The sequence below is a fragment of the Hippichthys cyanospilos genome, chromosome 9 (genome assembly GCF_059441005.1).
Source record: "Hippichthys cyanospilos isolate Australia breed blue-spotted pipefish chromosome 9, RoL_Hcya_1.0, whole genome shotgun sequence".
Taxonomy (NCBI): domain Eukaryota; kingdom Metazoa; phylum Chordata; class Actinopteri; order Syngnathiformes; family Syngnathidae; genus Hippichthys; species Hippichthys cyanospilos.
Window position 1 is genome coordinate 18,560,810 of NC_142377.1, and position 27,444 is coordinate 18,588,253.

The following is a 27,444-nucleotide window of genomic DNA, read 5'->3' on the forward strand; positions in this document are numbered from 1 at the left end:
TTTTTTAATCATGGGAGTAGCGTTACCTACACGATCACACTGTATATGAGCCATTAATAAAAAAATATTAATGGTTCATATAAAATAGTTTCATATGTCCTTTTAAGGGCGTCTCGTGGTGCACTTGCAAGACCACTGGCACCAGCAACATGTGCTTGGTTCATTAGAGAACGCCTGGATGCTTTCTAGCCTGTTATTTACCTCACTTGCAGTGCATTGAAAGCGGTTGACAGGCCTTGACAGAGATGCGCACACCACTTCTGCACAAACTTAGTAGAAGGCATATTTATCCTGAAGCTCAACTATCCAGACAATTCTTTTTTAGCTTTAAATATAGTGAAACCAGAAATGGCTCCATTATTATTATGGACATTTTAGCTGCTCACATTTAAAGCAGTTCAATTAATTGAATATCAATCATATACGGCGGCTCGGTGGCGCAGTGAATAGCACGTCCGCCTCACGGTTCAAAGACCAGTGTTCAAATCCACCTCGCGTCAGCCTTCCTGCATGGAGTTTGCATGTTCTCCCCAAGCCCGCTTGGTGTCTCTCAGAGCACTCAGTCTCCCAAAAAATAAAAACATGCATGGCATGTATATTGGACATACTAAATTGTCCATAGGTGTGATTGGGTGCATGGATGGTTGTTCTCCTCTGTGTGCCCTCTGATTGGCTGGCAACCACTTCAGTGTGTCCCCCACCTAGTGCCCATAGGCACCTCGATACTTTGACTACAATGTCACTTTATTCTGTAGCCAAACATTGTTGTTGTTGTTTTTTTTTAACTAAATCCCTCTCATAGTCGAAAGAGACTCCAGATGCTCTTTCATAACTCTCTGCAAGGCTATTTGTTGTCATTGCTTTTGCCAGAGCAATGATGTCATCAGCAAGTCAAGCTTTAAAGGGACCATTTCCTACAGTGAGCGGTCCCCGGAGCCAAAGCGGTTATCCGACATCGTGACTTTCTTTTGTTTTGTTGTCTTCAGCAGTGATGTGGACAGCGTGAGTCGTGGTTTTGTCATCCCAAGTGCTTGGTGAGTCACTTTCACCTCTTCCTTTGCCAGATTTTTAGAGCTGCCGTGCATTTGGCCGCCAAGTTCGGTTTCCCTTGGGGTCCGGCATGTAGGCAGGGTAGTACAAGTAATATCATCCAGCAACACTACATACATCATTTGATGTCCAGGTTTGTAGACTATTTGCAGATCCATAAAAAGTAATAATGTCACATTTAATCCAAACGTCTTAAAAATGATACACTTTTGTCAAGTTTATGTACGTATTTAATGAATTCAACTCCATTATGAATGTTTTGTGTTTTAGCAATACTTGGATCATAAACGGTGGAACTATCATTCATTCATTGTGTCAGGAGAGGTCAGGAATGTGACTTCGCTAGACTATTATGTAAGAGTTAATATTTTATAAATGTGTGAAATTTGACTTCCTCCAAACCACAGCCACACCATTTTAGTATGGTGTTAACTTCCCCTTACACCTGCATGACAAGAAGAAAGTGATAAACATGCCTCACATTTCGCTTTAAAGTTACAGTATGTAAGACATAGGACTGTTTAATTATTTTATTTTAAGTTAGGTTATTAACCATTGAGCGAATCAACACTTTTCTTTTACACTTGTTAATGGACACAGCACACCCAATACCGTAACCGTCTTTTAGAGACATCCAGTTATGTCTTTGTTGACTTTGATCAGAAAGGGCGAAAATGCCCAAAATGCAGCAAAATTATTGGCAACGCCTCTTGCTGTGATTGGTCGCCTAAGATAAAGTCAACAAATTTATCAAAAATGCAGATGTTTACAAATATTCCATTTAGATTTAGCACAATGATAATCAGTCTGATTTGGTGGAGGATCAAAGAAGTCAAGAGAATATTTCCACCCGAAAAATAGAAAGATTTTGTACAATAATATGGTCCTACATGATTAATCCATTATCAAAAATAATTATTACGTTGCCGATTGGTTAGTTGTCCATCAATCATTGCACCTCTAATTTATTTGTTTTATAGAAATGAGGAAACTTCAAAGCCTTTATTTTTCATTCTAGCGTTATACACAGGTACACATTCAGACTGCTTTTTGCTAAAATCAGCACTTTTATTTTTAGTAGGCTCAATGGAAATCAGCTCGAGGTGAAACTCACACAAAGTTTAAAAAAAAAAAGAAACCCATGGAATAAATGACTTGACGCAGAACACGGTGGTCCGCGTCCCAGGTCAGTCCCGAGAGCGGCGTGTGGCGTCACGAGAGGAAGAGAAGGAACATATTAATGACTGACTTCTTTTAAAAGAAGCCAAGGCGGCCTCTCTTGCACCCGTGGAAAAAGAAGTAAAACACAACCGGAGTTTTGGATTTGTGCTGCAGGGCCCACTCTCTTCCTTCCTGTCTGGGGCATTCTCAGACACACACACACACACACACGCACACACACACAGAAAACACGCCTCCCTTCAGTAACTATGGGCCTCAAGCAGATGGCCTGCCAGGAGCGCTTGTAGGGGAGGGGGTTCAGTCATTTCTAGGTGTATTGCCTGTGTTCACTTAGGGATCCACTTTGAAAAGAACAATTCTCAGCAAGGTCTTTGTAATGTACATTCATTTATATTTTAATGTGATTTCATCCCCCATTTTTCACATTATGCTGCTGTATCACACCCTCTGTTATTTCATGTCTTATTATACATCCGCTATAATCCAATAAATGTATACTAGTATTTTTTTCTTGAAACAAGGTTGTCCTCTGTCTACTCCAGATTCGTCATTTTAATGATGGTGATGCTGCTGGGGATGTCGGTGTTTTCCTGACAAGTGTAGGTGTACAAAAGGTCTGCAGAAGTAAGTAAAAATGATTCTTAAGAGTAGGCCTCTGTAATATGTGGGCCATATGTGGCTACAAGTGTGTGTGGGAGGGGGGCTGGTGAGTCTATGAGGAGAACATCTGGATATGTTTTTCCCTCTAAGCTGTGGTTGCCGCCACTGCATGTGTGTGTAAGAGAGAGTGAGTGAGTGAGTATGTGAATGAGCATGTTTTAGTATCCTGGTTCCGTTTGTCAGGGCTTTGTATTCTCCCTATCTGTTTGTTGACTAAACTGGCATCATTTAGGACATGAGAGGCAATTTGCGAGTCACTGTCTGCTGCAGTTCCCATTTGTTGTTATTGTGTGACAAAAAAAAACAAAGCTTTTTTTCCCCCCAAACACTTCAATAGCCGATGTCTATTCTTAGACATACGAGTTCTAGTAGCCACTTATAATTTGTCTCAGACCAAAACACAAAAACTGCAGCTGTATTTTCTTTCTTACTTTTTTTTTCTTTTGATGGGAAAAAGTGAGCGAAGCAAGTACCCATTACACCGGACTGAGCAAGTTAATTGCAATGAATGCCAGCGCAAAATTGTCTATATACCAGATACAGTTTGGAAACAGGTTGAGCCTATGCCATTCTCCCAATGGAAATAATGAACAAATCTGCTTCAAACAAAAGCCGTCAAGTGTCGAAATAAGTTGAATGCTGTTAATATTAGAGGTGGAGTTCACAATAACAATTTTTCTGTTGCTATATTTTTAAAAAAAACATCTCATGAATCAAAGTTCTCAAACTCAAGGCTCGGGGGCTAGATCTGGCCTGCTGCATCATTTTATTTGGCCCGTGAAAGTTAGTCGTAAGTCCCAACTTCCATGATCCTCGCTAAAATCTGTACTAGCATTTTTAAAAGGCATGTTTAATAGTTACGATTGCTTTATATCAAAACTAGTCATCTGTAGTCCCAACTACAAAATGGCTTGAAACAAAAAATGAGTTTGACACACCTCATCTTAATTGACACAGATGTGTTTAAAATGAACTTAAGTGAAGGGCTGTACAGGAGACACTGTCTCACACAGTCTCACAAAAAGTAAAACGTGTTCCGAAATAATGTACGACCAGAGTTGTCAAATTGTAACGGCGTCAGGGGCTTTCCACAGATTTATGTGACATACAGTATATGCAAGTAAAGCTGCATGCCTTGACACATTTCTGTGTGTCTTTTTCTCCTGTTTGTTCTCGCTTGAAGCAATAGGGAGAAAATCCCACCTGGGATGAAACAAGTGTGCGCTGGTGGCCACATCAAAATATCTTTCAAAGTGGCTGCATGTGTTCAGAAATATGCAGAAAGGAAACGCACACATGAAGCGACTGAGCTAATGCACCAATCACACTCAGAATAATTTAAAACAGGATGCTGTTTTTTTTTTTGTTTTTTTTTTAACTTGATGATAGGCCTGGGTGATGTGGCATTGCGATCATGTCCTTTTTCTTTTTTTCAAGTTAACAGCCAGCACCAAGCCTTTGATTCTACTGTTGGAGCTCCACTGAGGAAGTGTGCTGCGTTTCCCAGTTGAAGTGACCACCTGCTGGGTTTGACGGTGGGGAAAATGCTGCACGTGTTAAATCTTGAATTGGAACGATACGAGTACAAACGCATCACATGTTGCAACTTTTTATTTGAGTGTCCCTTCAGTAAGCCAGGAACCATATTTGGTCCCAGCCTATCAGTAATGCAGAATTTAATGAATTTGTTGATTTTCTGATGTGTTACAGTCCTAACCACTGACTGAATTCTAATCATTTAATGTGTACGTATTTTCTTTGAGATAGTCTCCTGTTTTTAAATAAAGGGGTTTGAAATAAAAACAATGTTGTTGCAACAAGCCAAACATATTGTGTTTGCTTTTCAGAATCTCCACTGCATTGACAAAAATTACAGTTAGTCTTATGTATACGAAGTCATGTTGAAGTATGAGCGAGTGTTATTGAAAAGTGTTGAAAGTTACGCCGTGTGGTGCACACCGTGTTGTGACATCACTGGCTGTTTTTACAGCAGGGAGAAGCCTTCTTTTACTCGTCATCTCCTTTTGGAAGAGTGCTAGATTTGGCCAAATTCCCGAGTGCCTCATTTCCTGAAACCCCCACACCCCCACCCTCCTCCAGCCCTCCACTCCACCACCTCAGTCCACTCACCGCACCCTCCTCCACTCTGGAGACTGAGCCACGCTTGTCGACAGTTGCTGAGGTTTTTGGCGCTGCGCTGCGCTGCGCTCAACCCACGCCTGGGCTTGTGCTCCAAAGCCATCTTTTCCATTCGCTCTCTTGGAGTGAATGGCTGGAGGCAGTACAAATACAAAGCCATTCACATGGACCTCTTTTACTCCACTTCAAAGAATAGAAAATATTTTTCACCTAATTTTGGATTTAACTACTTGAAAGTAAATTAGGGTGGCCAAAAAGATTAAAATACCAAAACAACACACGCACAAATAATGAATCTAACTTTCAATTGATCTTTTTCAACTTCTTTTTCAGCAAATCTCTAATTTTATTTATTTCCTTTTACTCCACTTACAGATGAGCTGGAACTTATTCCATTTGAGTTGAGCGAAGAGAAAGCCGGTTTACTTTGGGCTGGTTGTTATATAATTGAATGCCACATAAGGAAAAAACCAACAACTGTTCATTGAAGCTACGCAGGTTTCTAGTTAAGGTAAGTAATTTTAAACTAAAAACAATCATTTCCATTGTTAAAAGGAAATGTTTTTAATCTAACCAAAACTTGTCAGCTGCATTCTGGCTGCTGGAACGGAGGAATTTACGATTGCCGATTTTTTTGTTTTGTTTGTTTATTTAATAATAAATGCTCTCCTTCCTCTATCTTTACAATTTAAGACTTCATAGTTTTAAAGTTGATTAAGCTTGATTAATTCTAGATCTTAATTCATCTAAACTTTTTACCCTTAATGACACAAATTTCAGCATTATTTCAGCCTACACAAAACGGAATTAGTAGATTTTTTTTTTTTTTTGGTAACAGGAAAAACAGTACTGTATGGTACACACATAAACAATTTTTATACCCCAAATAGTCATGAAAACCTTTGCACTCAAAGCAAGTAAGTCACTTACCGGATTAATAAACATCATTGGCAATCCAGGTTTTGTGGCGGCAAAAAAATATTCCCAGTAATGAAATAGATTAGTTACATAAATTTTGTTATTCAATTAGCTAATCTTGTTACATGGAATTATTTACTCAACAGACTTGCCGAGCTCTCTCAGAGATTTGCGTAAGATTGCTTAAAATGCTAGCCAATCACATTCACACTGTTAAACTAGGTGGTACTATGAGCAAAGAAACCCCTTGTAAGAACTTATATCTTTGAAAAACGTGACTTCTAGTCAATCATATTACTGATTTAACGCTCGTCGGTCCACTCATTTGTCCTGCCGTGGCGCTTGAAAGCACTTCAGGTGGCAGGCAGGCTGTGCAAATGTGCTGGCAAACTGAAAATTGATGACCCCTCTTGACAACAGACCCAACCCATAAAACAAACCTTCAGATAAGTCGGCCAACACCTGCTGCCCTCCCTTCGCCTACACCTCACCTCATCTCCTCGCCATATTAAAGGTCAGCCACTCATTCATATAATGTAGGGCAGGGCGGCCTCAATACAACAGAAAAAGCCAACATTGCATCAATTAGATGAATATTTCTATATGTTACAAATGACCCCATCACAATTTCTCAATCTTTGATAAGTGAAATTATCCACTTAGTTAATTGCCACAGTAATCTGTTGCACCTTTGCATCCAGGGCAATCTCAGTTTCATAGCAACCCCTTTTAAAATTGAATACTTGATGAAAATGTCAGATTTTTTTTTTTTTTTTTTTACCTCATTACACTGTACAATATTGTTCCTTCGGGCCCGCAGTAGGAGTTTGATGGGAGTCAAAATAGATGTCATTACAAAGCACAACTTCTACTAGCTTATTATTGCACACATTACAAGATGCCTTAGATGAGCCAAGGAATTGCCTCAATAGTTTCTGTGTTCTAACCCTTTGAGCAATGGCTATTTGAATACAAATGGTGGAGTAGCACCTCTGGACAGACAACAACTCTTACAGGCATTACTCTAAGAATAATTAAGAGGAGCTAATATAGTTAGTAAAATATTCATAGTTTTAGGTAAACATTACTAAATAAATACACTTGCATGGATGATTATTATAATTTTTTTTAGACCTGAAAAAGTTTGTAAATCATTTCCAAATATATTTTGAATGATTTTTCTCACGTTTAACAACTGTCTTAAAAAGAACAAAATCATTATAATTCTCAAAACAAATTTCATAAACGTCTCATTTCTAGTGAACATGAATGTTTATTCAGGCTTTGAACTATGTTTTACGTAACGCCGTAGTAATGGAGCACTGTTATTATATAGTAAAGTCTGAAAAAAGTGTTTTTCAAGATGATAAATTAAAACACATTTAAAAGTCCACTAAGCCGGTTTGTTGGGTGCACTGAAATGAGCAACATTGTTGTGTGATGTAGCAGTGAGGCCTTAATTAAAGGTGCTGCTAGAATGTTGAGACTGAAGTGATCATTAAGCACATCCCTGGGGGCCATGCACTTTTGACCAGGCACTACCTCCTTCAGTTGTCATGGTAACATCATAAGGTTGGGCACCGTTTGTGTATGTTTGTGTTTTTCTCTCCCAACTTGGTTTGATTCAGTTAAAAAAAAAAAAAAAGATAAACGTTGAAATGAAGTCCTCAGTCAGTCAAAACGGCAACACTTTCAATGTTGTTCTTGGTGTCTGCAGGTTCGATGAGTCACTGGCTCTTTATTAACACTGACGCCTTGACGGACACCTCCTCCTGTGTTTAAGGCCACGCCGTGGTTTCTTTACTCACTCGGCTCTGTGGTGTCCCTCACATGCCAGTAAAAACACTTGCGCCAGAAGGCAAAAATACACTTGACAGTAGGCATGGGCCGATAACCGTATTGGCAATATATCGCAATTTTGAAGGTCATGGTTATTTAAAACTGTCCAAATCTGTCAAAAGCGGTAACTTTTTTCCCCCTCCCAAGTCATCTCCCTTAACGGTCAACTACAGTGTGCAGTTCTCATTGTGTATCACCCCCCAGCATCATTTAAATAACCAAACCCCAAAGCATACCTGTTTTAATCCATCTATGAGGGAGGCCATTTTGACGCTTACCATCGACAACTGTAAATGACATCAGAGTTGCTCTGGTAATGTCACATGACCGAGTGATGGGTCGTTACCTGGGCTCTGAGCAACTACGATGTCATTTTCAGTTGACAGCTAGTGACAAAATGGCTGGCCCTGAGATCGATACAAACAATCGTATTTTGCTGCTTACTACATTTTTTTGGGTACAAGTCGATCTCGAGTATGAAATCAATTGTCCGTGAATTTTCCAAAAACCTGAGTATAAGTCAATAGTTGACTTAAGTGGTTTCACGAATCATGGCTGTCCAATTAAAACACATCACAGTGTGTGTTTTTAAAATGACAAAATCCCTTTTAGAGGTACGTATTGTACAGTGAATGCGGGAGCTCCAGGCAAAGAGGAAGCAAGTAGGTGCCTTGCTCTCGCTTTGCCTCTTTCGCCAGGCTAAAAAAGTCTGCGAGACTCCCAGATACTGTGCACATTCCCAAATTGACCAGTTTAAAATGTGACTTTGTCGATGGTAAAATAAGGGCAATGTACAATGTTTCTTTCGGAGTGATTTTTTTTTTCTTTTTATACTCAATGCATTTAAGTCAACTGAATAATTGAACTGCGTAGATGTTAGAGGAAAGTGCGTGCATATATATATATATATATATATATATATATATATATATATATATATATATATATATATATATATATATATATATGTATATATATATATATATATATATGTATATATATATATATATATATATATATATATATATATATATATATATACAGTTTAGCTCCCAAATCATGGGCAGAGAGACTATGAGGTATAGATGCAGTATTATCTATTTTTGTTATGTGATGTTGTGAATGTAAATATTGAGAAGTTTGCTCCAGTTACATTTAAAATGTTAATCTCACATTTTATGTACTTTTATACTTAAATAGTATGTCCCATTTACAACCAGTAAAAGACCTCAAAATGTATTCCCATGATTTTCAGTCAGGTCAAAAATGCTTATATCATTTGCGTGTGTGTGCGTGTGGTTTCCAGTAGCACTCATTTCTCCAGCGTCGGGAGTGCTTCTTTTTTGTCTTTCTAGTTTGATCTCTCGTAATGAATTCAGTCGAGAGACTTTATTCCCATAGAGAGAGGGTTCACGTTGCAAGCACGTGTTCATCTCATCTTCAGCAAACACGCACATACTTGAGGAGCTCTGATGTTGCTGAAAAATGCAGCTTTGAATATTCTCTCTTAATTCCTGAAGACTGAGCACTTTATCGACATTTTGCCCGACAATCGCACTCTAGAAACAATTTCACTTGCGATCCTTTGCGACTGGTATCATGCATGAGTGAAGCTATAGATTTCTACAAGCTTCTGATGCTTGTAAACTAACAATAGTTTGTAGTTGGGATTTAATCCCCACTCTCCGAATTTGAGTTCAAACAATTTAAGTGTAGAAATGTCTGTGTTCAATTGACTTCCTTATACCGAACAACACTGCACGTGATCCAAAAATCAATGGTTGCAACTTGCATAGCATATTAATATGTGATCCAAACCTTGTACTGAATATCTCTTCTCTGTATAAACACATAGATAGTCTCTTAGGTTGCTTTTAACATGTAAAAACCACTTTTTTATATAAGTGTCACTCTTGGCAAATATAACGTGACACGTTTCCTAGAAACAATTTGTATGTGTATGGCGACAAAGGAAGTGGTAGCGGAAATGGCTGTGTGAGTGTGGGTGAGCGGCGTCCACCTACCCAGTCACTCAAACGGCTGCCTTAGCGAGACCTCCACAAAATAAAGTGCTGTTTCTGTTGTGCTGCACATTTGGGTGGTAATAGAAGGCAATTACTGACCTTGCGACAATCCCATGGCCCAAATCCCACTTAAACGCAACAAAAGTGCCTCTGCAAACATCGCAGGGAGTCAAATGTGCAAGAGAACATCTTAATCTGTGAGGGAAAGGTGTCGGATTTCACAAGGTGGAGCAAATATCACATCGGTGTTCGTTACTGTGGAAAGCCTCAGCATCCCATGTCCTCCAATTTCAATACATTACAGTTGTGCTTTTTTAAAGAGTGGTACTAGTACACCTAAGTAGTAAGTGAATGAATCACTGCCAAAATGCTCTTCAGTTGTATTTAACTTTTTCGGACAATAGGACAATACATTTATTTACGGGAAGTTTAAATTAATCTGAATTTAATGTGACTTAGACATTTAGTACATTTTAATTGAATTATTGTTAAGTGCATTTTTTCCCTTGTATTTAAATGTAGTTTTGTGGTCTTAAATTTCCTAGCATGATTACAGGACATCATTGTCTTGTGACTGGCCAACAATGCTAGGGGTTTCTTAAAGCATGCAGCAAGTCACTCTACTGCACACATCTATTTCGAGGCTTTGTAGCCAATGTCACCAAGCCATCCACTGCCAAGTTATAAAAATACAGTCTACAGTATACACTAGAAGTGTACCCAAAAAATATAAATATTTACACAAGAATCAAGATTCTCAATTATGACGATTAAGGATCGATAGTGTCCCAAAATCAATCTTACAAATAATAAAAAACAATATAAATAATTAAATAAAACCTCTCCTTCCTGCTGACTTCCTGTAACTACACCAGATGCACACTGGCAAGGAAGCGGCAACAAACGCCTGATCACATGCCAACGGTGTACTGTAAAGGCTAACCGATGTCCAATTTCAAGCGCAAACTCAGCCAAACTGCACATCATTATGCACAAGCAAAGTGCTGAACTAAATAGGTTAAACAACCACTAGATTCATAAATGAATATTCATTGACAGTTACACTTTTTGCACAAAATCCCTGTGGCTCATGCAAACAGGCAGATGCTCACTGTCCCACAGCCGATAGGGACCCCTCAAAAAATGCATACACAACACACTGAGGCGGAGCGTGGTCATGTGCAAACTTCAAAAATGTTCCCATCGGATCGGATACAAACGTTAACAGAGCTTGTTGTGTGTGCGGACATGACAGCGGTGAAGTTTTTCCCCTCTGTCTTGTTGGTGTACTTCTCGCGTGCGTGCATGTCTATGTATGTGCTTGTGTGTGTGTCCACTGGCGAGTCAAGAGAAGCATTGTCTGCAGCTGGTGCGTCCCCCCTACCCCACCCCTGCTCTGTGCAGCTGTGGGGAAATCAAATGCTCCTCTTTCCCCCCCCTCATCCTCTGTCACAACCTGCTGATGTCCTATGAGGTCACTCGTGGTGGAGCCTAGTGACGACCCACTGACACTGACCCCATTTAGAAACATGAGATCTCCTAAAATCACATCTCCGATGTGACTAGCTTAGCTCATTAGCTTATTATCTGAATAAAAATAATCAGACGCCCTCAGAATTGAAGGTCTTTGTTGCTGCGTAACTGCATCAACAAAAATGATGCCAACGTCCATCACATCAATCCAGGACATGGCATGTCAGTGGTGGTGGATTGGTGCACCACAAAACCGCTAAATAAAAAAAATGGAAAGTGATAAATATAGAAAATAGCAGCCACGTTAAGAAAACTAAAAGATCTGCAATGGCTCAAACAGTTGCCTTAATTTGAATAGAAATGTTCACTCAAGAAAACTAAACCCAGATACCAACAATGACAGATTATCCAATTTCACTTAATTGGTCTAAAATGTATATTTATTCACTAAAAATATCTAAGTTCATCAGTCTATTCAGTGCTACATATTGTGACAGGCAGAAAAATTGAAGTCTCACTCGATGGCGGATGGTAAATCAACATAACCTAAAGCCCCATTTCCACCAACTTTATCTGCTCTATTTTACCCGACAAAAGCCCAGTTTCCACCTATAAGTCTACTCGACTCTACTCACTTTTCTGGTACGTACTAGATACCGTTGGTGAAAATATGTCTTAATTGACGATGGTGTTTATTTGTATGAGATGTAAAATGTTTTGGCTGAACAAATAACAAAAATGCCTCGCTCAGCTAAACGCCTCATTTTCCCTCGTCATAAATAAATACAGTGGTAACTAATATTGTTACTGAAGTTGTTGTGTACACTCGGATGATTGTGAGGTTGAAAATAGGGTCCTAACCAAAGCAGCGGCACCTAAAGAGCCTCCAATATGCCTCAGCAATAACCAAAAGCCTTCAGTGGATGAATTAAGGAACGTTTCTGTCAGGAAAATGCATTAAGAATGTCTTGATTGTGGATCCTCCAAAGTTTTCCAGCCTTGCATCGAGCAGGTTTTGTCAACCTCACATGTAGAAAAGTAATACATAACGGCTTATTTATTGATGAATGGCATGTTCGTAATACGTATGGTCCAGATGGATGGAGTTCTGGATGCTTGAAAGATGTCCCAACAAGGCTGCAAAGTCAGCAAGGAGCTGGCCGACTGATGTGTAAGTCTGACGTACGAGTCTCTAAAGTGGAGAGAAATGGTTGGTATTTATGGTGCCTGGCGGTGTCAAAATGACCTCTACAAAATTTATGGAGTTCTCAATTGACCATTTCCTGACATAATATAAATAAGAGGCTCGTGACTTCTGCACTAAAAAAATTCTTAAGCTGTTCCTCACTTTAAAATGCACAGTACTATTGAGGCTTTTGCTATTTTGGCTAAATTGTTGGCCTACTCACTGGAAATAGACACAAAACTAGCGAAAATCCACATATAACTGGCACTCCCCCCCCCTACCACACACACACACACATAGTAACACACAGTTCTTCCAAAAAAAATTGGAATGAAAAACAAAAATATTTTTTAGAATGAGGAAGATTACATTTGAGAATGTGACTCTGGGGTTCCTCTGTTTCTAAACCCCTGACCTCAATCTTAAAGTGGCCATAACATGTAATGTTAACTTTTTGGAGCTTTTAAACATGTTCCAATGTTGATTTCTCACCATAAACACTCCCAAATCGTTATTTTCCTTTATTCTCACCAGTGCAGCTGCCTCATGTGCTTTTTTTTCGTGTTTAACTTAACTATGAAAACTTCTAACGCAGCCGACAGCTCCTTATTATGACGAGACAAGCCGCCACCGTTTGTTTTTAACCAGCTGCTGAGTTGACACATCATCCATCGTACGTACCGTTGTATCCCAACCTCCCTTTCCCGCCTTTGATGACGCGCGCCAGGCTAAAGTTAAAGTTGCCGAGCGGCGGCGGTGCAGCCGCAGCAGTTGTTTTGCAGCGACGCGGTTTTGCTAACTGCCGCCCGTAGACTAGCAATAACCACGTCCACAGTTCGGACCACAATCCTGAGCCACAAGCATTCAGAGTAGCTGCCGCAGCCTCGAGTCCTGTATGATGAGAACTTGTACTGTTTGACCCTTTAAATGACTCGCAAAGTGTATAACGACAGACCATCTCTAGCCAGTAGCTTTATTGCATAGTAAGCCCCTTTTAAAGCTGAACAACAGTCTGCAATCTGATAAGTAATTCCCAGCTCCTGAGATCATCAGTTGGAAATAACAGAGGTGGGCACTTCGTCAGTACTGACAAACACCCGTTTATGATAGGAATGCTAAAAAAATTTAAAAAAAAATTAACATGAATTAAAATGTCTGTCAGAGGTCCATCAGCCCACCACGGTCCTTGTTGCTTACTTAAATATAATTCAACTGACTTGCATGATTATCTGCTATGCTTCTGCATCTTTATAGTTTAAACTGCAATCAGCCTGCAATTGTCTCTTTACAGCACCAGTACAGTCGAGAAACATGTTGAGTGAATAAATGGGGTTGTTTCAATTCACTACTTGTCATTCACAGTTCTAACACCGCTGACTTGAATGGAGATTTATTTGTAGTTGCACCCTTTTTTACTCCTGATTCCAAAACCAAAACTCATTGTACAAAACTTACTGTCCACAAGCTCACCACCAAAAGTTAAACGTAACATTTAGAATTCAGTGCTAAGAGTTTTTTTTGTGTTATTTTGCCTTTTAAATAGGTTTTACATGGAGAAATGTCTTGCTGATGTTGCATTCTGGGATGCATTTCCAATGCAGGTGATCACTCTCAAATTTACATTTTTTCTCAGATTGGCTCTTGGCCAGAAATACAAGATAGAATTTTTTTAATTCCTAATTAAAGACGTATTTGTTTTAGTAAATTCAACCTCAGCAATGCTTTGTTTTACTTGTAGTGTATGTAACAGATGAAATTTCAAGACAAATATTAATGAAACAGTCTTCTATAGTTATAGGGGAGGCAGTAATAAATGATAACGGACATCCATCATTTGATTACCCACTAAATGTATATTTTTTTCATGGCGTATAAAACAGCCAGTACAGTACAAACATTGTAAATTAATATTAAAGTGTATTTACTTACTGGTTTACAAACTTACCTCGCTGCTGCTTTGATGTTTTTTGTTTTGTTTTGTTGTTTTTTTTGGGGGGGGGGCAGGCATGCAGCTGGCCACGCTTATGAGACACGTGGTTATTTTTTTACAAGTTACACAAAATTAAATATGCGTACCAGTTTGTTGATTGTGCCAAGGTGCCAGTCACCAGCAAATCTGGACCACTGTACAAATTGGTCAAGAGTGGACTTTTCTGTCCACAAATACAGACTCGGTTGCTTTAAATCAAGGTTCCACCATATACCTTTAGTGACATTTTTGTAGCGATGTGAATCTTGACACACGTTTGGAAACACTGCATTAGATACTGCCTTGTGTTTTGTCCTGAAATTCTTCATTTTGACACTTCTCTCACCCTGCTGGATTGCAAGCAATTGTCGCTCAAGCACACGATTTCATATGTCACATCAGACACATCTAATTATCTGATGCAGCAATTTTGTAGACGCATCGTCTAGAAAAAGATATCGCAGGATGAGGCAATATTGGACAAAAAAGTGAAACATATAAATAAAACATCAGAAGTAATGAACCAATGGGACGTTAGAATCCTAACCCATCTTATCGTATAGCCTTTTATACGAGCGCTTTGAGATACCACGCATCATTGCTGGATCACTTTTTCTCCCATGATCTCACCTTTGATCTTTTCATATTTTCTGGAACACAAATAACTGTTTATTGCTCATCCCACCTGACCACATTTCAAGAGCATATTCTATTTTCCAAGCCTTGAGCCATGCAGCTGCGCCAGCTGAAAACGTGAGTGGAAGGGTAAGAAAAGAAAACATCATTGATTACATTGAGCATGTTTACGTCCTTCGCTGGTAAACTGCTATCGTCCGAGTTTTGTTATTATTTTCTACCAATTTCTTACATACATGGGGCGCTGATGTGCACATTGATTCAAGGGAAGCGTTCTGAGAAATCTGTAACAATAGAGACAAGGTCTGGATTCTTGGGACTGATATGTCGATATCATTAGAATGAAATTCTGATGACCCGATTAATCTGCCCATTAAAATATACATATTAATTATAATAATTAAATTATAATTATGAACACACACACAACACACAACAAACATTTGACTGTTTTGCAGCATTTGCATTACTTTGCATGCATGAGAGAAAAAAAAATCTTTTTTTTTTATATTATCTTTGTCACATGTTACAATCTGTTGATCAGTTAAAAAAAAAAAACATACATTCTGACGATTTTATAATATCTAATAACAACCACCTAAATCATTTATTTTCTTCGGTCCAGGCCTTAAAAAAAAAAAAAAACACTGTGTCGAAGGCAAAGTTTACACACGTTACATACATGTTAAGGCCGGGTTATGTCATTGTTAATCGTGTTACATCCGCTCGAAACCGCAACATGATGTCATAATGCAAATAAACATCCTTTCCTCGTCTTACATTCTCCTGTCAATATATATTCGTGCTCAGAGTAACAAAATAATTAGTTTTCTCTTTGCTCTCAAAGTGAGGCTCTTTGTGGCATCTTAGGTTTTTCCCCTTTTGTTTACTTTATGGCAAAATTAATGCTGAGCGCAATGTAATGCGGGTGGCTATCCTCTCAACTCTCAAAGGACCCTTTGATAAACACTCTGGATTTCTGGAAGTGTTGCATGTGGTTATTGATCAGTCCCCTACATTGTTAATGTATTACGAGGAATCATTTGCATTGTCAGTAGAAATGAAGTTGCTTTTGATTTCACCTGGCTTTGTTTTGTGTTTCATTGTATTTAAACATTTTGTTAAATAGAATTGTTCCTTTTTCACTGTGGGTTTTTTTTCTGCAAAGTGTGAATATGATCATCCGCGCAGGGGCCAAGCTTGTCGTGAATGGCCGAGTAAGAACCTGCGTCCCTCGGCCCCTTTAAATCTCCACGCCCCGCCCTCTCGCCCGGAGCTCTCCCAGCCTCTTTAGCTGCTCCACGCTCAGGCAGGGAACCAGAGCAGCTCTTCGGGTCAGCCTATGAGTCGTCGTCGAACTCCCGTCATGGACCCGGACGGCAGCCCCTAACACGCTCCTCGATTTCCGTATTTGTTAGATTTTTGGGGGGTTTGTTTGTATACTCGACTCGGGAGCTCGAATGGACGTCGCTGGGCTGGAGGAACGGGGGGAAGAAGCCTCCGCGGAGGGGCATGTTGGTTCCGAGCGTCTCGGCTGAGTGGAAGTGGATGTGGCGGCGAGAGGATATAAAGTGAACTTTTGCCGGGCGATTTCTCCTCATTCCCCCTCATAACCACGCCGAAGTCCCACCAGCGGATTCCCTCACACCGTTTCCCCGATGAGAAGCCCTCACCCGCGGGGAGGCTGCGCGATGGTGACCGTGACGATGAGTAAGAGCGCCGAGTGGCTGCAGGAGGAGCTGGAGTCCGGGGCCGCCGCGCTTCTGCTGCTCGACTGCCGGCCGCACGAACTCTACGAGTCGTCGCACGTCGAGGCGGCCATCAACGTGGCCATCCCGGGCCTCATGCTGCGCAGGCTCAAGAAGGGCAATCTGCCCATCCGCTCCATCATCCCCAACAACGAGGACAAGGAGAAGTTCGTCAAGCGCTGTAAAAGCGACGTGGTGCTGCTCTACGACGAGGCCGGCCCCGAGCGGCTGGAGTCCGGGCTGGGGAGCTCCGTGCTCGGGCTGCTGCTGCAGAAGCTCCGGGACGACGGGTGCAAGGCTTTCTACCTGGAAGGTGAGTTTGGAAGTGGAGACACTGTTTATTCCCCCCATTTAAAAATGGCAAATGCAGTAATCGTTGTTTAATATTTAAAATAGTATTAAATTGATTTGAATGTGTTTTACTTATGTCCAATCAAGTATTCGAGCTTTTAACGTCTGGGGAGTAGTGTAACCTTAGTAGGTGACATGTTTGAAATTGGCTGTCACAGTAGACAAGTGGTTAGGTTGTTTGGCAACTTACCTCGTATCCTAGGTTGGGGGTTTGAATCCTGCTCTGGCATTAACGTGTGGGGTTCTATTTGCAGGTACTCTGCCTGCTTGTTTAATTGGGTAATTTAAATTGGCAATAGGCTGAATGTGAGTTTTTGAGCTGTTGTTTGTTGGTACATTGTATCGTCTGCTCCGTAACTGGCTGGCGACCAGTTCAGGGCGTACCATGTCTCTCAGCTGCGATAGGCTTCTGCTCACCTGCTGCCGAGATGAAGATAAGCAATATGTACCTCCTGTATTAAGTATTGAAATGAGGTCATGCACGGACAATTTCAAAACACTATTTTAAATTGACCTTTTCAAAGGCTATTTTACCAATAAGCTTTCAATTCACTCTTTCCAAATTTGTCGTCTTTACACTTGAATAGAGCTCGGAAGCAATGAGGCGACGCACTTAATTGCCTTATAAGGGGATAGAAAAGCACCTGTCTGTTGCAGGTTGCGCTCTAAAATGTTGTTTGCCAATTAAATGCAGCGCTGCCGTGTTATTTCTTCTTTTGTAAAGACAGGCTTTTTTTTTCATGAATGAACAGTGTAAACAAGTCTGTTATGAAATGTCCTCCAACAAAGAAAGGCAGCTTATTTGAAGATCAGCGCATTGTGTAATTATTAATGCCACACGAGCCAACTAGCAGATGTATGAATGTTTGTGTGCACGCCCGTGTGTGTGTATGCGCCACTGGAGCCACAAGCTGCATGTGCCATTCACAAAAAGTCCACTGAGCCGAGCGAGCATCCACTCTGCTTCTCTCAATGGATCACATATGTCCAGCTGTTTTCTTGTCTCGCTGCTATGGTTGCTACTTAATCACTAGTGGTTACATAATCATTTGTACATTAGATGCTTTCATTATTTAATATTTCATCCAACGTGATGTTTACTATTTTTGTCCTTGTTCACTCGTTTGCAAACACATCAAGATGCTAATCCCTTCGTTCTCAATTAGGGGTGAACGTTGGCTACTTTCAGTGAGGGTAGCGCCTCCTTTGATCTTGTCACAATCCGTTCAAGCGCACCAACGTTTATCAGACACGGCCAAATGTTTGCCAACAGTTTTCATGTTTTTTCTTGCCACAAAAATGTTTTGAATGCGTTCAAAGTTTCCTTGCGACAAGCGGTGCAGGCAAACATCTGGCGAATGTTTAAGCACGACAAGCTTAAAAGAGTCCCTGCCCTTGGTGACACTCATCGACATTTGGCCCTCAGTGTGATAGGGACGTTAATGGTATTTTAAACTTATTTAGCCATTTTTCAGTGTCTAATTTTGCAATTAAATTATTTTCCGTGTAAAATTAATACATTTAAAAGAACTTTTTTTCCACTTGCCAACTGAAAATGGCATGTGCTGAAAGCTCAGGTGACAATTATTCTTGGCTCGCCTGATTTCTGGGTTTGGTCATGTGACATTGACAAACTGAGCCACGATTGGTTGATTGGCTGAGCCATGAATACTCGACATATGATGGCGACAGCCAAAAAGGTATGAATTGTACATAAAAATATTTTAGTTGCCAAATTAACTATAGACTATTTTAACTTTTGACTGCTGATAATGGCTGAAAGATTTGGCACAAACTATGAATGTTTACTTTATGTTAAAACTGATTTAAGGTCAGTATAGCGCTGTATGAACATTTTGTACAGTCTATAAATCATACCTCTAAATGATTTGGTTTATTACGTTGATGAAAATCAATTATAATTGTCATCTAGAGTGACTGTGCGAAAGCTGTGATTATATTTTCGCCTAGTTTCAGCTACCTAACACTCATATATATATATATTTTTTAAATCACCGCAGGAGGTTTCAATAAGTTCCAGTCCGAGTTTCCTGAACACTGCGAGACCAACTTGGACTGTTCGTGTCCCAGTAGCTCCCCACCGTCTTCTGTCCTCGGCCTGGGAGGCCTCCGCATCAGCTCCGACTGCTCGGACGGCGAGTCCGACCGCGAACCGGGCAGCGCCACCGAGTCTGAGGGCAGCCCGTTGCCCAGCAACCAGCCAGCGTTTCCTGTCCAGATACTGCCATACCTTTACCTGGGCTGCGCCAAAGACTCGGCCAACCTGGACGTGCTCAGCAAATACAACATCAAGTACATCCTCAACGTGACGCCCAACCTGCCCAACATGTTTGAACACGAAGGGGACTTCAAGTACAAACAGATCCCCATCTCTGATCACTGGAGCCAGAATCTCTCACAGTTTTTCCCGGAGGCCATTTCGTTCATTGGTGAGTCTGGCTTTTTTTTTTTTTTTTTTTTGAAAAGCATCAACTTTTGCCATTATAATGTGCTCAGTCGATGAAACTTAAAAATGACAACGAGAAGCTCAGAAAAGCAGCATATAGCAACAACTGCGTGTAGTTGTGCGCACACCAAGTAAGATAATGACATCATGTTAGCACTAGTGTCTGGTGTAAGGTATAAAATACTTCAGACAGGGAATATTGCTTTCAGTGCTGTCCCGGCGTTGCGCAATACTCGTACACACTCCCACTGCTGTTATGCCTCTGAAGTATGAGCATTAACCCGGCGGTCCCCAACCTTTTTATCACCGCTGACGGGGGGGGGGGGGTTAGTTAACAAACTACCGGGAACCCTCAGCTTGTTACTCTTTTCGCACAGATTGCATGTTGGAAGTGTACTTTCAAGGCTGCCGAAATTTGCGAGCGCATCTTCTTGAACAGCCATGCTAGATTCATCTAGTTTGTTAACAAATAGGTCGAAGATCCATTCCTCGTCTGTTTGTGGGTCCTTTTTGGATGGGAATTAGTGCTGGAAGTCCGTACCGCGAGAAACTTTTATTTCAAGTAGTACTCCCGGTATTGCCCGTCGTCCGTCATCTCCAGTCTCTGGCCACTTTCCCCTTTCAAAAGACGTCTATTTATTACTCATTTTACTTTGTGAGTGAAATTTTGGCACTCAAGTGACTGAAACGGATCCAAGAGAATGCGTCCAGTTTTCAAAATAAAAGGTTTTTCAAATTAAGATATCTTTCAGACTCGGATGATACATAAAACAGGAATACTGTAATTGTTTATTTTGGCTGTGGCCCATGCAGCCCGGTACTAGTTGATCCGCGGAATAGTACCGGGCCACGGACCGGCGGTTGGGGGCCCCCGAATTAACAAGTCCTTTTCCTGTAGTAGTGGCATAAACGAAATGTGTTTCAACTACTGTAGTAAAATCACCATTTTAGGAAATATCATTATGTCATATTAAAGCAAATATTTGAATTGAAAAACACTTGTAGCCCCTGAAAAAAAGTAAAGTGAAAAACATAAGTACCGCATTAATTGAGTATGCCTTCTTGTACCGTGTGACAGCACTTCCCTACGCTACCGCGCAAGCTAGTTCATAACTATAAAACAAGAAAAGCCTTTTTGGCATGACACAAAACTGATACGTAACGTTAATTTAAAAAAAAAAACTGACAAAGCTATCCCAAAAATGAGATTTCGACTAACTGAATTTAGAAAAGTCAAAAGGAAATAAAACTAGCGATTATGAAGTGTTGAAAATGATTATAACCCTATCTTGAGGAAACGATTGCCACATCTCCCGGTCACGCCTTTCTTTTTCTATAGTGTCTTAATGGCTTCGTTTGCTTCACTCTCTGATTATAATTCAAACTTCAAACCCTTCAATACCACTCAAATCAATCCAAGCATTCATTTCGATTCTCTCCGTGTTCAGTCACAATGTTCAAGTCACGCAGTTATTGGACATTGGCTGGCCCCAGTCATTCCTCTGGCCTCCAATACCAAAAGCATGAGAGAATTCCCTCCCTTGCGACTCAGTGAGATTTGCTCCCGTTTGTTTTTCAACATGTTTATGCATCGCGAGGAGGGGAACGCTGCTTCAAGAGGAAGTGCGACTTCTGCCAAAGCCTGGTGTTAATAATCACTCTTGGCAACCGCTTCGCATTCTTGTTAAAGCGCTCGGCTGCAAAAGGAGGCCAAGGAGTGATGTCGAAGTCAATGATGACATCGTCTTGTTGGACATCATAGTCTGCTGTGGATGCTTTTAGCTAGCCGCACGACCATTTCCAACCCCCACCCCCGCCTTTTTTTTTTTTTTTTTTTTTAAAGTGAGCAGACATCACACACAAATTGAATTTGGTGTCCATAGGAGGCATCTGGAGGCAGCAATAAGAGAAGCCCGCCTAATGGCCTGAGCGACGCAAGGCTTCAGAGGGATAGACAGATGTAGCGTATTAATAATGGAACACCGATGTATAGTCCGTTTATGGTCTTGAAGCACCATATCTCTGAGAATAGTCTCTTTTTATCAACGCGTATTTCAGGGATGCCTTTAAAATCAGTTTGTCTTTTTTTTGGACAAATAACAAAGAGCCATTATGGCGCTTTGCTATTAAATCTATCTTGAAATGTCGTCATGTTTCTCGGCTTTTTTATCAGATGGTATTGTGAGGGGAAGGCCTCGTTTCACTTCAGGCTTTTAGGAACAACTCAACACAATGGCAGCATTCCCAGTTGCAACACTCGGGCAAGTTGGAGCAATATCGGCGTAACGCATCCTGTCAAACGTCGGGCCTTCAAATTAAACGCTCGCCAGCATAATTACATTTCAACTCTTTCTTTGGTCACGTGCTGGCTTATTTAGCAGTCACACTCAAATAATTATTTAGTTTGTTTAGTGCAACTGCTAAGAAGCCACCAGTGGGTCAAGGGAAGTGTGCTAAAAAATACTTTTAAAACCCTTGTGCACACACTTTACAAACTACACACGCTGCATTTTTTTCCTGATTTTGTAAATGCTTTTAAAGATGTAATAATTGAAGTTACAGTTTTGATGAATATTTTTGTCCTTCAATCACTCAAATTGTTCGGTGGCGTCAGTTCTATCCATACATATGTAGGTTAAGTTATTAACGCTCACAAAAAAAGATGAAAAATGGAAATCTCAGATCCCGAGTGTTTATTTTCCCATTGGTTCTTTTATGATCTCGCCAAAAACTAAAGGAGCTTCCATAATTTGTAACGGAATGTTACAAGGGTTAAACTGTATGCTGTCATTTCAGATGCCTGACTTTTGACAGGATGTATTAAGCAGACCAGGAAAGTTAGAACTGCCTTCAGTAGTTACTAAAGCTCCTGTTTAAAAATTTGCCAAGCTCTATGTCGAGCGCATTTAACACAACTTATGAAATGCTTTGGATGAGTAGGTGGCATGATACTCGACTAGAAAGAGCAAACGGCAAGATTTCAGAGTGAAAATAGTTTTGTTTTTTTTTTAGTTGCAGTTATTTTTTTATTTTTAGTTTAGTTTTTGTTCATATTTAGTTGCTTTTTTAATATGTGGGTGCAGATTAAATATTTTGAAAACAGTGTTGTGTAAAGGAGTAAACAAAAATTTTCAAGAAATTGATTCATGTATTATATTAATTGACAAAAGGGATAGTTTCATTATGATCATAATCAGTTTCCTGGTGTTTATTGACTTTTTTTCCAATTCAAGTTTTAGTTTTTCTTTTAAGATATACTGTCACGTTGCACCATCTTCTCATCATTTTATGGAACCTTTTTTTTTGGGGGGGGGGGGGGGGGGGGCAAAAATGTACACACTGCAAAAACAATCAGCAAAAAGACATACAAAATATTACAATATTATTCTTGTGGCAGCTATCCTCAGCTCCACTGAAAAACTTCAATGACTATTTTTAGTTTTTGCCATTTATAAAGAACGGTGATAAGGCTGACAGCTTTTTACACCAGTGAATAAGAAGTCTTTTTTGTTGTTCCATCCTGCGATTGTCTTGATTCCGTGAATTATTTTTTTTCTTCTCCTCGTCAGACGAAGCACGTTCCAAGAAGTGCGGCATCCTGGTGCACTGCCTGGCCGGCATCAGCCGCTCGGTGACCGTGACGGTGGCCTACCTGATGCAGAAGCTCAACCTGTCGCTCAACGACGCCTACGACTTCGTCAAGCGCAAGAAGTCCAACATTTCGCCCAACTTCAACTTCATGGGCCAGCTGCTGGACTTTGAGCGGACGCTGGGTCTGAACAGCCCTTGCGACAACCACGCCGCGTCCCCCACCAACGAGCAGCTCTTCTTCACCACGCCCACCAACCACAACGTGTTCCAGCTGGACACCTTGGAGTCCACGTGAGGTCCGCGCAGGAGTGCCACCCCGTGTTTTTGGGTTGAGGTGATCCTGTTACCGCGGTTACCACGTGGCTGCGCCGGAGGCGCTAGCAGCCGCTTTAATGAATGTTTTAGCTCCGGGAAGCGCGAGAAAGTCGAGGTCGCAGACGACGCCTCAGGAACGGGAAGTTTTTTTTGTTCGAAAGCCAAGGACAGCTTTCATCAAGCCAAGGAGACTTCGTGCAAAGATTTGGGGGGGGGGGGGGGGGGGCAGAAAATGTTACGCACTCATTAGGCGATTGCCACCTCACAACCGGAGATTGTGGAGTCTTCGGAAAACGTCTCTACGGAATGTAGAGTTTTTAAAAACCAAGGAATTATTAACACGCAAGTATTTGTACTGTATGCGCTGTTTGTATGTTATAGCAGGAAGAAAATGTCTATATGCATTTTTTTTTTTGTATATTTTTGTGTGCTTTTACGCACAAATTTAAACCATGTATCGATGAAAATATATGTACACGTATAATAATAATATTGGTATCTTTGTCCAAAACAGTGAGATTGTAAGAAAGGGAAAAGCGGGGAAAGTCGTCTTTGAGTTTGCACAGTTGCGTAGCCGATGTCTTGCTGGCGCTGACACGCGGCCACAAGCCAAACCAGGCCAAACCAGGCCAGACGGGCCCACTAAAAAGGACCAAAGCTTAGGCTTCCCTTTGACTTTTGACCAGCTCCGGTTCACACTTAGCCACGTCCTTCCCGATGCCGTACAACCAGTAGTACCGGTTGTTTGTTTCGCAACTTCCTGCTTTGTGTCATAGCGGCAAAGCGAGGATATGCCCAACCGGTTTTTCCGACAGCACCGACATTTTGTACTTTGGAGTCAGATATGGTAGAAGGCAGCACTTAGCTTATCTTGGCAACCTTTGGCAAAAAAAAAAGTGCCTCCTTTCTTGAGTGTGTACAAACCCCATTTTACACAGCATGTTCAAGCTCAAGACTTACACACTCTGGAGGTAGTTGTTACGGATCTTTTAACACGCGGCACTCACTTCTCTCTACCCTGTTGGATTAAAGGCGATTTGTCTGACAAATATTTTGTCCGGCCAAAGTGATGTCATCTTTCGCTGTGATATTGCGGGCTCTCTGCAGAAGAGGCTCGAATAGGATATGGATGAAAACTGCACTTATTTCAACCTAAACTTGGGCGTGAAACAAGCCCACCGGTTTTCTCAAAGAACATTTCTGAATCACCCGTAAGCCTTGAGTATGTATTGTACGAGAGAACTATTCTGCTTAATTGGTTATAAATATTATATATATATATATTACAGCGTGAAGAGTAAACATCAATAATGTTTTGTATACCTGAGCATGCTGCGGTACTGTATGACTCAGCCACCTGATGCTTTAAAAAAAAAATGCGGGTTGGGGGGGGAAACATGTTTTTTAGTTTCCTAAATCAAAGGTTTTTTTCAAAGACCGAGGTAAATCCGCTACCCCTTAAAATTGGAGCCGCCCCCTCCCCTCCTAAAGTAACGGGATGGGAAAAAGTCTGGCTTTTGTTCAAACTAATTATAAACTTCACACAAGTTTTTTTTTTTTAATCACATTTGGTTGATATCTGCCTACATTTGACATGGTTGACCCGGACGAATTTGCATATTTAGCCTTGTTAGCTAAATTGCTAGCCTAAATTGCTAGCTAAATTGCTGTTGAATGTGGTCATATTGAAGAAACAACTTTCAAATTATTAGTGATAGAAATTTTGACTTTGCTGCAATTGAATCAGTCATGAAATTAACTCATGCATTGTTAGATATTTCAACTGTGTGATGCTAACCCCAAATAAGCTAATGCTGAAAAATAGCTTTCAATTTGTTAAAGTGGTGTAATAATTCAAAATGTGTTTACTGGATGGCGTTCGATAATTTGGGTCTCGTAGTCCCGATTAAAGCAAACGAGCTGTTTTTTTTTTAATGTAAATGCCGAAAAATAGCATTTTTCTTCAGTTTTCCCCCCCCACTGGTTAAACCGACTACACAGACTTCAACTAGGTTCTCTTGTGGCATTAGCCAGTTTAGCCGGTGACGCAAAATGTGACACCCCCACGCCACGCCCGCCGTTATGAATAAGACTACAACGGCTACATTGTGTTCAGTATTTGCAAACATAAACCGAGCGAGTGGCGTTAAGCCGTCGGTCGTGAGCAGGGTTCAGCTGGCCTTACAGACTTTATAATATTGACTGTTGAAAACTTTGTATCACAATTTTTGCAGGACCCCTGTAAAAAAAAAAAAAAAAGACATAAAATAGTTTATAGCAGAATGCAGTATGTCTCCCCCCACCCCACCCCCCGCCACGGGGTCACACAAACTTATCTTTAGTACTTTGCAATATACCGGGACTTCTTTTTGTTAACCCCAAATGTATCCTTTTGTATTATAGTGATGGAATTATGTTGGAGTGCCATCTTACAGACTCATTTGTTCAATAGCTGCCGCTGGTCCTAACTCTTTTTTTTTTTTTTTTTTAATCTTTTCTCATGCCAATCTGAAATTCAAAATGCAACAATGGATTGGTCATAATTAAAAATGACTTTCATTGTTCCAAAAAATGTAAAAAAAAAAATGGTTAGTGACAAATCTTTATACAATGGCAACATTATCTCTGCTGTGGAAACAGGAGTTCAGAACTATCAAAACATTGCGAAACAAATTGAGTGTTGAACAGTTTTCCTAAACAAGGAAACGCCATCAAATGCCCCATCACGCTCCATTTCTGTCTTGTTTAGTTTTAATATGCTCTATGCTATCCCTGTGGCCTTTTAATGTTGATATACACTATATATACTTATATATGTTGAATATGTTATGACTTTATATGCAAATGTTGTTCTATTACAGCACTAGAGTGGAAAATGAAACCCACCGCTCAAAAAAAAAAAAAAAAAACAACCCACTTTACAGTGTTGAACTGTTTCAGTACGCAGCTTTCATTTTGTAAAACTGTTGATTCCAAGCTGCATTTCCTGTATGTTATTTTATACTTTGTGTGAGTATATATATATATATATATATATATATATATAAAGAAAAAAAAACATTTACACATTGCCACATCACAGGAACGGATGTTTCTGTTCTTAACAACTTGTAGCCACATTTGGGTGTCAATGTGCTCAGGATGGGAGGGACTATTCAATGTAATAATGGAAAAGTAAATGAATTTCAAAAAAAAAAAAAGTTACCTCAATGAGGGATATTTTCAGGGATATTTTTTTTTGAGACAATGTCTTTGCATCATGTTGCATCGAATGGACGTTTTGTATAGAATGGTCTGTTGTGGCGTTTTTAACACAACGTGCAAACTGTGGGCGAGCGAGGAAGGGAGGGAGGGAGGGAGGGCGCGTTGAAGGAAACACCATTGGCCCAATGTATTGTATTGTACAGTGTACTCAAACAACACCACACCTGTTTATACTGTAATAAATATTGACATATTTTTTCTTTATTATCTTGTCGGCCCTGTTCTTTCCAACAAAGTATCAGTTAACATTTTTTTTTTTTTTTTTTTTACTCTCAGGACTAAATTTTACATGCTCCCCCCGTTAGCTATGGCACATCACATTTTTTCAGAGCAAAATTTGTTTGGCTTTTGAATGTTTATTTTACATTTGGGTCATACGGGGATCACCCACCCCCACGCAAAAATTAATACTGTCTTGTTTGATTCTGACCACTTAGATTAACCTGGAAGTAGCCTGCGAGCAGACGACCGCCAGTTTTAATGAGGCAGCTTAGTAAACTAACAAGGACAAAGATGAGTAAGTTGCACTGCTTTCCCTTATTTTTTTCTTATTTGTTTGTTTGTTTTTTGTGGTGTGTTTTGCTCATTTTGGAAACACTCATTCCTGTATCAACAATAGTTCAGCACCTGTG

General features: G+C 40.3%; 1 protein-coding gene across 4 annotated transcripts; it reads left to right on the forward strand.

The window, feature by feature from the left end:
* Positions 1 to 919: 919 nt before the first annotated feature.
* On the forward strand, positions 920 to 27,016 carry dusp7 (dual specificity phosphatase 7). Of its 4 annotated transcripts, XM_088423821.1 has the most exons (7): positions 920 to 1,034; positions 2,775 to 2,856; positions 4,330 to 4,427; positions 5,407 to 5,542; positions 16,268 to 17,137; positions 19,197 to 19,625; positions 23,212 to 27,016. In XM_088423821.1, exons 5-7 carry the CDS (start codon positions 16,735 to 16,737, stop codon positions 23,526 to 23,528), a joined length of 1,149 nt encoding a protein of 382 aa, XP_088279947.1. In that variant the 5' UTR covers positions 920 to 1,034; positions 2,775 to 2,856; positions 4,330 to 4,427; positions 5,407 to 5,542; positions 16,268 to 16,734; the 3' UTR covers positions 23,529 to 27,016. The 4 variants fall into 4 exon arrangements, with proteins under 4 accessions (XP_088279947.1, XP_088279949.1, XP_088279950.1 ...); XM_088423823.1 differs by lacking the exons at positions 920 to 1,034; positions 2,775 to 2,856; positions 4,330 to 4,427; positions 5,407 to 5,542 and adding an exon at positions 14,539 to 15,205; XM_088423824.1 differs by lacking the exons at positions 920 to 1,034; positions 2,775 to 2,856; positions 4,330 to 4,427; positions 5,407 to 5,542 and adding an exon at positions 14,539 to 15,193.
* The last annotated feature ends 428 nt before the right edge of the window (positions 27,017 to 27,444 follow it).